This window comes from Neoarius graeffei, chromosome 21 (assembly GCF_027579695.1).
Source record: "Neoarius graeffei isolate fNeoGra1 chromosome 21, fNeoGra1.pri, whole genome shotgun sequence".
In the NCBI taxonomy this organism is placed as follows: Eukaryota; Metazoa; Chordata; class Actinopteri; order Siluriformes; family Ariidae; genus Neoarius; species Neoarius graeffei.
Window position 1 is genome coordinate 52125423 of NC_083589.1, and position 12344 is coordinate 52137766.

General features: G+C 37.7%; 1 protein-coding gene across 3 annotated transcripts in view; it reads right to left on the reverse strand.

Moving 5' to 3' along the window:
• The window catches only part of stab2 (stabilin 2), a 129022-nt gene extending 117535 nt beyond the window's left edge, over positions 1 to 11487 (reverse strand). For 2 of the 3 annotated variants that reach the window (XM_060903329.1, XM_060903328.1), the window contains exons 1-3: positions 11327 to 11487; positions 4753 to 4880; positions 4271 to 4389 (exon numbers count right to left, since the gene is read on the reverse strand). In XM_060903329.1, the coding sequence (XP_060759312.1) occupies positions 4271 to 4389; positions 4753 to 4880; positions 11327 to 11416 (337 nt within the window). In that variant the 5' untranslated portion in view covers positions 11417 to 11487. The remainder of the gene's footprint in view (positions 1 to 4270; positions 4390 to 4752; positions 4881 to 11326) is intronic. The other variant, XM_060903330.1, reaches the window with a different exon arrangement.
• Positions 11488 to 12344: the final 857 nt, after the last annotated feature.

A 12344-nucleotide genomic window follows, 5' to 3' on the forward strand; every position in this document is an offset into this window, starting at 1 on the left:
TGGCTGGATGAAAGATGCAAGAGTCTGTCTGGATCCCAGAAACTCACTCAGCTTTTATGCACACACACTGATTACAAGCAAACAGATCACAGGTGAGGACGTTACCTTTAGTAGCCATTCAAACCCATTTGTGTCAACTTCTGTGCATGTTATCAGGCCAAAATCACCAGGGTATGTGAACTTTTGACCAGGGTTATTTGGGTAGTTTCTGTTGTCATTATGATTTAAAAAGAGAAAACACAGTCATTTGACAATAAATGGTTTCACCCAACCAGGGGTTAAATTGGGCCGGGGCTGTCCGGGGCTGAGCCCCGGCACATAAGCTCGGAGCGGATGGCATATGATCACGCACACATCAAAAGCAACAAACCCTTTTCATGATTTTCAGTTCTGAATAATTAAATATCGTTTTATTAATCAATAAACCCATGACTTTTATGAGATAGATCATAGTTTTCCTGATAACAAGACGACCTGTCAAAGCTATTTAGAACAGAACTTGCGATCAGAGATTCTGGTTTCTGGAACACTGTGTGGGTTGCCAATTCCGCTTTTTATAAGCGACTTTGGGGTTTCTTTTTTTGTGAGCTCGCTTTAAAAAAAAATCAGAAGTCGTGGTTTGCGGGTTTTTGGGCTTGTGTTTCAGCGTTGTGACTTGTTTATAATTTTCTCCGTACACCATCTCCCCTTTTACCTGCATACGATCCTAATCCATCAGAGGTGCTTGAACGAACTGTCTGTGCATTTGGCGAGTTCAATTTCCATAGTCCCCAGTTATCGACAGAAATTAGCCAGGGGGAAGGGGGAGATGTCAGTTAAAGTTAGCTACTGAGATTGACCAAAAGTTGAGCCTAACATTGCCTCAAGTTAGCTACCTTTGGCAAACATAAACAAAACACTCGTCTTGTGCTCTAGCCTTAATTAACTGTCGATTATGTTCACTGTATTGTTAATATTATTAGTGTTTTATTATTTATTGTTAATATTTAATTTAATGTTAATTTATTATTATTTATTGTTAATATTATTAGTGTAATTATTATTGTTATTATTATGTATTCAATTATTTATTTGGCATGTGGTGCTTTTTGTATTGTCTAGAACATACATAAGATGAGCATATTATAGCAGCAAAATAGAAGCACAATCATTTGAATGCAGCAAAAGTTTTGCTGCATTCAAATGATTGTGCTTCTATTTTGCTGCTATAATATGCTCATCTTATGTATGTTCTAGACAATACAAAAAGCACCACATGCCAAATAAATAACTGAATACATAATAATAACAATAATAATAAATGCTTCCAATGTTATAATGTTGTTTGTATTTGGTTGCATTCACTGCATGAATATATTTGATTGACAATTTGACTGACAGTGTTTTGGCATATTTAACATTTATCCTCCAAAATAAATCAACTGTTTTGGTTTAAGATTGTGCAAGCCTTCAAATTTTCTCACTGAACATTTCTCCTTCACATTTTTCACCTGTAGGCATGTGACAAGATTTAACAAGATATTGCTCAACCTACCTCTGTAAAGTCAGCTAACAACTTATTAAAATGCACCAGAATTCAGCAAATAACATGTATGATAATAAAAAACTTCTGGGGGAGGACCCCCAGACCCCCCACTAATCATTTCCTTCAAACCAATGTAGAACAACCTGTACAATCTGTTACATTGGCCAACCAATCTACATTCAAACTGCCATAATGTGTAGGGGGGCACTACAAGACACACATAGGCCTACAACACACAGATAAGGTGTATATCTCTGTGCAATATGATATGGTTATCAAATTAGAGGGTTATTTTCCAAAAAGTATATTGGGGCAGGGCGGCGGGGGCAGGGGCGGGTACGAGGCAGAGCCCCCCCACATAACCAATCCCAATTTAACCCCTGCACCCAACCACTAAGCATGAGTGGAAAAGATGATTTTGTGTCATCATTCATATTCTCTGAAAAATGGTCAAAGAATCATAGATTCTGCCAGGGTATGTAAACTTATGAGCACAACTGTATATAAAATACACACAATTACTATTATTTTCAGATTTTGGAGCAAATAATCTGATTCCCAATAGTGACCTTAATCCCATTTAGGCCACGCAAAATTGTTCAAGAAGCAACATTTTACTGTGTTCAGCACAAACCTCTGTGTGTGTGTGCGCACCAAGCAGATTCTCTGTACTGACCTGCTCCTTTCCTACACTTCCCACTATTCTTTCTCTCAACAGTTATCTCTCTGCACCACTGTGTTTTGGTTTAAATCAGGGTCTTCCTGCCCCCCTCACACACACACACACACACACACACACACACACACACACACACACACACACACACACACACACACACACAGTGCTAAACTTTTTTTTTTAATGACACATCATACTTTTCATCCATAGTTACATTTAATGTCATGGAATGTCCATAAAATCAATTTAGTTCCTATTATCATTTACATTACAGCAGCTATATACAGTCAATCCAAAAACACAGCGTCTCATGTTACCAAGAATCTAGAAAGGTCTTAAATCAGAATTTAGCTCTTGATAACTACAAATCAAATGCTGAGCTGCACTCTATAAAAAAGCATCTATTAAATATATTAAAAAGAATCCTGAATCAATTAATACTTTGTCAGACAGTACTGAATCAAAGAATCCTGAACCAAAGAATCCTGAATCAAAGGCTCATAAATCAAACAATCCTGAATCAATTAATAGTCAATAAAACAATATTGAATCAAATAAGCCTGAATCAAACAATCCTGAATCAAACACTCATAAATCAAAGAATCCTGAATCAAAGAATCCTGAATCAATTAATACTCAATCAAACAATACTGAATCAAATAAGCCTGAATCAAACAATCCTGAATCAAAGACTCATAAATCAAAGAATCCTGAATCAAAGAATCCTGATTCAAAGAATCCTGAATCAATTAATACTCAATCAAACAATACTGAATCAAATAAGCCTGAATCAAACAATCCTGGATCAAAGGCTCATAAAAAAGCCAAGAAGCCTTTATTTGTCACACACACACTCAAGCAGAGACTTAAGCAACACAGTGAAATATAACCCCTGCATTTAACCCATCTGAAGCAGTGAACACACACATGCACACACATAAATCAAAGAAACCTGAATCAATTAATATTCAATCAAATACATCTGAATCAAAGAATCCTGAATCAAAGAATACTTGAACAATACCGAATCAACATAGTCTGAATCAAAGGATCCTAACTTAATGAATACTGAATCAAACAATTTTGAATTGAAGCAACCTGAATAAAAGAAGAACTCCGAATTTAAAAATCCTGACTCAAATAATCCTCAATTAAAGAATTCTCAATTTAAAAAAAAAAATCCTGAATAACAAAGAGTCCTCAATCAAAGAATCCAGAATCAGAGAAGCCTGGATCAAAGAATAATTTCGTATGTGGTTTTCTCCCACACAATTCATTCATTTTCACATTTATGCCATGCAGCTTTATTTTTTCACATGCCCACATAATCACATATGAAAAGTATATGATCACGTGTAACATGTATGTGATTTTTTTTCTGTAAGGAAAAAAGTTTGGTTCAACAACTTCACAGAATTTGATATATTTCATTCTCCTCTAATCCTCAGGACACATGAGAGTTACAGCATCTGTGACTTACGATCAGCTGATCCGAGAGAAAAAGCAGCATGACCAAAGTGACCTTACTATACCAACAGGAAGTGTTGGAAATGAGAGTTTTACATTGAGAATGTCAGCACATTTTTTTTTTTTCATCAGTGAAGACACTGCATCTGAGTTCTTGCTAGGACAGGAAGTGTGTGATTCTTCCTGTACTACCAAGTCTCCTGCTTTCACACACACAGTTCCTGAAAACTAAATATAACTATTTTTCTACATCCAACACTATCTTCTTGCCTCGAGCTCAAAGGGAATCAGCTTTGCTTTTTTTGTGTGCCACCATCTCTGTTAGCTATCCTGCACTTCCTGTCAAAATATTCCCTCAGTGTCCTGCACTGTCAAAGCTGAGTGGGAAAAAAAGAGGAAATGCCATCCCATCAGTACAGATAACAATCCAGAGGAAAAGGCTTTTTTTTTCTTTTAAGAGAATCCAAACACATCCCTGTGAGCGGAAAGCAAAAAGTGCATTGTCGTAGATATTATTAGTAGATATTACACTAATAAAAACATGATAAATGAATTAGTCATAAGCAAATTTAGAATGATAAAAAAAAAGTGAAACGTACCGAGACAGTTGTAGCCCCAGTACCCTGGACAGCATTGTTCTTCCACCAGATCTTTGAAACAGTCGTGCGAGCAGCCATTGAGGTAAAGAGTAAACATGTTTGAGGTTTTGATCTGATACCTTGAAGTAGAAAAGGAAAGGAAGAAGCTCTTTAAAGCCTTGCATATGACTCTAATAAGATGAATTTTACATCCTAAATACTCTGAAGAAAGTGAAATAGTTTTACACAATGGATTCACAACATCGTCTTTCTTCCTGTCCTTGTAAGGACCTTCCTTTGACGTTCATTATTCATTTTTAATGCGGCTAATTCATGATTTTCCGAAAGCAAAATCTAAAACTCCAACAGGAAACCTTGTGGCTCTTTTAGTTTTTTTTTTTAAATGAAAATCTTAGGTTTGTGGGTAAAAAATCCTTGACCTTGTGGGGACCCATATCTAAAAACATGGACCAAAGGATATTAAAATACATGCACACACACACCTGCAGCCCTGCTGGCCCTTGCCGGACGTCTTCTTGCTATAGCCCGCTGGACAGTTCATTAATTCACTTATGGTGCATGAATGGCACTCTGACTTTGTCATCACTTGTACGTTCCTGTCACAGCGGTTCTAATAAACACACACACACACACACACACACACACACACACACACACACACACACACACACACACACACACACACACAAGCTAGATCATGTACACTACCGTTCAAAAGTTTGGGGTCACCCAGACAATTTTGTGTTTTCCATGAAAAGTCACACTTTTATTTACCACCATAAGTTGTAAAATGAATAGACATTTTTCTAGACATAGACATAGTCAAGACATTTTTCTGGCCATTTTGAGCATTTAATCGACCCCACAAATGTGATGCTCCAGAAACTCAATCTGCTCAAAGGAAGGTCAGTTTTATAGCTTCTCTAAAGAGCTCAACTGTTTTCAGCTGTGCTAACATGATTGTACAAGGGTTTTCTAATCATCCATTAGCCTTCTGAGGCAATGAGCAAACACACTGTACCATTAGAACATTGGAGTGATAGTTGCTGGAAATGGGCCTCTATACACCTATGGAGATATTGCACCAAAAACCAGACATTTGCAGCTAGAATAGTCATTTACCACATTAGCAATGTATAGAGTGGATTTCTGATTAGTTTAAAGTGATCTTCATTGAAAAGAACAGTGCTTTTCTTTCAAAAATAAGGACATTTCAAAGTGACCCCAAACTTTTGAACGGTAGTGTACATGTTCATGTACATACATAAACAAGGCCTGCTGTAATTAAAAGCAGCTATTAGAAAGATAAATACTTGCCAGTAAGGACATTTTTGCAAAAAGTTCTATTACTGGTGGACACATTTACAAAGATATCAGATAGACTTGAAAAAAACACAAATATTCCACAAAGTGAGCAGTGAAATTAAGAGCAAATGGCATTCCCAGTCTTTTGTTTGAAGTGAAGTGAACAGCAACGGAAATTTGAACTCAGCTAATATAATTGAACAAGAAGACAGAGTCATCTATATCCCCCGCCCTATATACCAACTATATACCAAGTTTCAAGATATTACGTATTTGTCACATTTTTCAAGTTCTGCTGCAGGAAACCAACCCTACCTCTTTACACTGACCTCAGCAGCCCATGACATAAACCCACCGGACCTTTGGTCCAGGTGAGCTAAAAATTAAAATTTCTCACATTTCTTAGTATCAAAAGGCACAGATACATTACTTAATCAACACATATACCAACTTTCAAGACCATACCATTCATAGTTTTCAAGTTCTGCTCCGGAAACAAAACATAACTCTAAGACTAACCTGAGAAACCAAGTCTGAAATTGTTTCCATGGAAACATGAAACATTTAAATTTCTCAAATTTCTTAGGAAGAAAAGGCACATCTACATCACCTTGTTAACATGTATACCAAGTTTCAAATCCGTATCATGATTAGTTTTGGATATATGCTCTGGAAACGAACATTGCTCTTAGAAACTAAGTAAAAATCTATTTTTTATGTAAAAATTTGAAAAATACTTTTTTTCAAAAAATCCAAAATAACAAAAGGCACCAGTACACATGTTGCTTGATATGTATACAAAGTTTCATGAAGATATCTTCAGTAGTTTTAAAGATATGGCCCAGAAACGAAAATGTGGCCAGCCGGACAGCCGGACGGACAGACAGACAGACAGATGGACGGGCGGACCCCGTTTCTATATTCCCCGTCAAACTTCATTTGGGCAGGGGATAATAATGACATTATTCAATTGTAGTGGTCATTTGTAATACTGATCATAACAAAGCACCTGCGGTGACATGGTGGTTGTTTTTTAAAGGATGAACAAGAACCTAAACATGGAGGTGTCACATCAATCTTGGCATGACGCTGGAGTCACTGGCACTGTGAAATGGATATAGCATTAGCCCACGTCACCACATCGAGGTGACTTATTAAATGTCTTACATCTCACAACATATATATGTCATACATCTCACAACAAATACAAGTTATGCAGTTCTTGGCCATAATTTTGGTATCTTATAACCACAACATAATAATTCCTGCTCAGAAAATCTTAATCTTAAGCAGCCTTAATTTGTGACCAAAGCTTATTAAAAAATAACCACCGTAGTGGCTCTGTAGATGATAATTAACAGTTATTCCACGAAATCCAGTCGTACATGAGCCATTAGGCGATGAGCCGTGTAGCACCGAGCTTGAGTGGAATAACTGTTTTATTCTACCCACATTCACCAGATTTTGAGAAACAGAGAATTTTTATTTTAATTGATTTTATATTCCAAATTTGTAAATAAAAATTTTATACAAAATGTCTGACAAAATCATTTCCACTGAGAATGTAAACAAACCGACAAAATGACAGGGGCAATTTGTGAAAAAATACTATAGTAATAATTCTTGAAAAAAAAAAAAACCCCGATACGTTCTTACCAAATATCAAATACTTTCATTCCATATTTTGTCGCTTATTTAAAAAAAAAAATTGGGGGATTTGTCTTCGAGTAGAGTTTTTATTTCGTCCTCAGTTGATTCAGCAACATGCTCTGCCATTTTGTTTTTCTCTACTCACATATATGAGCTGATAGCCTAGTAGTAGAGTAGCCAATCAGAGCCCGTAATTGCTCATATCCAGTGAACATGGATAGAATAATAATAATTATTATGTTTTAATGATAAACTACTTTATAGAGAAACGATATCATTTCAAAGCTGTAAAATATATTCATTTGGTCAAGAGAATAAACCGTTGTTTATATATATATATATATATATATATATATATATATATATATATATATATAGAGAGAGAGAGAGAGAGAGAGAGAGAGAGAGAGAGAGAGAGACACACCACACACACACACACGAGGGTAAGTCAAAAAGTTCTAAGACGGATGTTATAATTTCAAAAGGAATTCAGAAGAAGGAATACAAAGAAGGAATTCTCTGATGGAAACACTGCTTGCAGAAGTGTTTAGACTTAAATGGAGGCTATGTAGAGAAATAGCTTTGTTATTTTCAAAAATAAAGATTTTTTCAATTTGTCTTAGAACTTATATATATATACACACACACACTACAGTTGTGGATGGAATAGGGCTATGTACTGTATTTTTCCATCCATCCATTATTCGTATCTGCTTATCCTGTGGTGGGTCGCAGGCAAGCTGGAACCTATCCCAGCTGACTATGGGTGAGAGGCGGGGTACACCCTGGACAAGTCACCAAATCATTACAGGGCTGACAAACAACCATTCACACTCACATTCACACCTACGGTCAATTTAGAGCCACCAATTAACCTAACCTGCATGTCTTTGGACTGTGAAGGAAACAGGAGGAAACCTACGCAGACACAGGGAGAACATGCACACAGAAAGAAGGCCCCCGTTGGTCGCTGGGTTCAAACCCAGAACCTTCTTGCTGTGAAGCGACAGTGCTAACCACTACACCACCATGCCAAGATATTATTCGCGGGAATCCGGAGGAAACCCACACAGACACGGGGAGAACATGCAAACTCCACACAGAAAGGTCCCCGTTGGCCACTGGGCTTGAACCCAGAACCTTCTTGCTGTGAGGTGACAGTGCTAACCACGACACCACTGTGCCGCCATACTGTATTTTTATTATTTACTATTTGAGCTCAAACACGTTAAGAAGGCAAGAAGTTCGTCCACTAATTAACTTTTGATGAGGCACACTTGTTAATTGAAAAGCATTCCAAGTGACTACATACCTCATGAAGCTGGTTAAGATAATGCCAATAGTGTGTAAAGTGTCATCAAGGTAAACGCTGGCTACGCTGAAGAATCTAAAATATCTAAATCTTTGAGGAATCTAAAACCCTTCTTTTTGCTGACTACATAATTCCATGGGTTATTGCATCGTTCTACAATGTTGAAAATACTAAAAGTAAAGAAAAAGCATTGAAAATAGGATACTTTCAATGTGTACTTTCAGTACTTTCAAAGAAAATACTTTCTGCAAATGTTTGACTGGTTCTGTATATATTGTATACCGTGGAACTGGAAAAGCTCTTTCGATGATGCACCATTACAGCTTTATTCAATCATCCAATCATGTAGCAGTGGTGCAGTGTACAGTGGTGCTTGAAAGTTTGTGAACCCTTTAGAATTTTCTATATTTCTGCATAAATATGACCTAAAACATCATCAGATTTTCACACAAGTCCTAAAAGTAGATAAAGAGAACCCAGTTAAACAAATGAGACAAAATATTATACTTGGTCATTTATTTATTGAGGAAAATGATCCGATATTACATATCTGTGAGTGGCAAAAGTATGTGAACCTTTGCTTTCAGTATCTGGTGTGACCCCCTTGTGCAGCAATAACTGCAACTAAACGTTTGCGGTAACTGTTGATCAGTCCTGCACACCGGCTTGGAGGAATTTTAGCCCATTCCTCCGTACAGAACAGCTTCAACTCTGGGATGTTGGTGGGTTTCCTCATATGAACTGATCGCTTCAGGTCCTTCCACAACATTTCCATTGGATTAAGGTCAGGACTTTGACTTGGCCATTCCAAAACATTGACTTTATTCTTCTTTAACCATTCTTTGGTAGAACGACTTGTGTGCTTAGGGTCGTTGTCTTGCTGCATGACCCACTTTCTCTTGAGATTCAGTTCATGGACAGATGTCCTGACATTTTCCTTTAGAATTCGCTGGTATAATTCAGAATTCATTGTTCCATCAATGATGGCAAGCCGTCCTGGCCCAGATGCAGCAAAACAGGCCCAAACCATGATACTACCACCACCATGTTTCACAGATGGGATAAGGTTCTTATGCTGGAATGCAGTGTTTTCCTTTCTCCAAACATAACGCTTCTCATTTAAACCAAAAGTTCTATTTTGGTCTCCTCCGTCCACAAAACATTTTTCCAATAGCCTTCTGGCTTGTCCACGTGCTCTTTAGCAAACTGCAGATGAGCAGCAATGTTCTTTTTGGAGAGCAGTGGCTTTCTCCTTGCAACCCTACCATGCACACCATTGTTGTTCAGTGTTCTCCTGGTGGTGGACTCATGAACATGAACATTAGTCAATGTGAGAGAGGCCTTCAGTTGCTTAGAAGTTACCCCGGGGTCCTTTGTGACCTCGCCGACTATTACACGCCTTACTCTTGGAGTGATCTTTGTTGGTCGACCACTCCTGGGGAGGGTAACAATGGACTTGAATTTCCTCCATTTGTACACAATCTGTCTGACTGTGGATTGGTGGAGTCCAAACTCTTTAGAGATGGTTTTGTAACCTTTTCCAGTCTGATGAGCATCAACAACGCTTTTTCTGAGGTCCTCAGAAATCTCCTTTGTTCGTGCCCTGATACACTTCCAGAAATATGTGTTGTGAAGATCAGACTTTGATAGATCCCTGTTCTTTAAATAAAACAGGGTGCCCACTCACACCTGATTGTCATCCCATTGATTGAAAACACCTGACTCTAATTTCACCTTCAAATTAACTGCTAATCCTAGAGGTTCACATACTTTTGCCACTCACAGATATGTAATATCGGATCATTTTCCTCAATAAATAAATGACCAAGTATAATATTTTTGTCTCATTTGTTTAACTGGGTTCTGTTTATCTACTTTTAGGACTTGTGTGAAAATCTGATGATGTTTTCGGTCATATTTATGCAGAAATATAGAAAATTCTAAAGGGTTCACAAACTTTCAAGCACCACTGTATAAATTATGCACTTCTTACAATCATGGTGAGCAGAAACACATCCCAGAACGCACTACACATCAAACCTTGAGATGGATGGCCTACAACAGCAAAACACCACACGAGTCCACTCCTGTCTACCAAGAACAAGAATCTGAGAACTGGACAGGTGAATCTTGCAGGAAAAAAAAAAGTCAAACAATGTTTTTCAAATCTTCTGCCACATGATTTCACTGATTGGATAATTACATGAAAGAGCAGAAGTACATGAGATGTTCCTGTTAAAGTGACCAGTTGGTGTATCCGTCCTATTAGTTTTACACTGGTCACTGAATAATATGCTTTGATATGAGAAATGAAATAAAGTGAGACTTTAAGGAGTTAAATATGTGTTGTGTGTTAATGAGGGAGGAAACAACAACAACCACCAAACAGATCAGAACATCACCAGCAGACTGTTAGCTCTCATATCCACATTCTGCAACTGAGGTTTTTCATTCAACTGAGGTACCGTACAGTAGCCTTTGTTGCTAGCATTTTATTTGTGGTACCCACACGACACGTTGGTCTTCTGAGTTGTGAAATCATTCAGTACGTTCATGAAGAGCCAAAAAAAAGTTTTTAGTTTATTCTGGAACAATGTGATTCTCTCTTGGGAAAATTACACATAAACAGGAAAAGCTCCATCTAATAAAGCTATAACTGGTTGAACACTGATGAAAGATTTGCAGTGGAGCATCAACCATGTCCAAACGTGCAGCTTCTTCTTCTTCTTCTTCTTCTTCTTCCCTGATACAATTTGTAATGCTAGTTCATAAAATGTGTAGTGTCTCACCTGGACAGCAGTAGACCGTATCTCTGTTCCTACAAGGATCAGCAGGAGGACGATTCCACTTCTAGAGACAGAGTTTATTCTGAACTCCATGACTGTAACTTTTTCACACGTGTCCTCTTTCTGAGGTTCCTCTCCGGTCTGTGACTTGGGATGGCCCTCTGCGTTTTTAACTTCCCCTCCTCTCCTCCTCTCTTTCCTGTGCCATAACTGTCCAGAACCCAGGGACCAGCACCTTCCTCCCAGACTTTTCCTTCAGCACACACACTGTCAGCAACCAGGAAAGAGCCTATGCCCTTTCAAGCATGATAGGTAATAGACGAGGTCTGGTGCAAAAGAAGTTCTCACATTCTCATCATTCTCTTATTCATATCATTTAGCAGCTACTTTGGATTGTTCAAAAACTACAGTAAAACTAATAGGAAAGGGGATGTCATGATAAAACTTGGGTCCTGGAGCTTTAAAGTGAACAGAGCTTATTAATAATGTGGATGTGTACAACAATCAACCATGATAGAAACTTTCGAAAAAGTAGAAAGCTGAAAATGAGCTTGATGCTATTCACAGTAAAAGTGTGTACATTTGGGGTGTAACATAAATTATATATCTGTATGTGCCTAGTGCTCAAAATATCTGTATCTGTATTTGGACTTTAGCCCAAAGTGGGTGTGGCCAAAACCAGAAGCTTTTCTTTATATATACAGTACGGTGCAAAAAGTCTTAGGCACATGTAAAGAAATGCTGTAGACCAAAAATGGCTTCAAAAGTAATGAAATGAAATGTTTCAACATTAAAAAAAATACTATAAACGGTAAGCAGTAAGTCATAATAAAGGAAACAAAGTCAATACTTGGTGTGAGACGACCCTTTGCTGAAAAGAAAAAAAAGAATAGTAGTCTCAGGTACAATGAGTGCAGTTTTATGCGGAAATGAGCATCTTCCAGAACCAGCCGCAGTTCTTCTGGACACTTTAACTGTCACACTCACGTCTTCATTTTGCACCAAAACCCAGCAGCGTTCA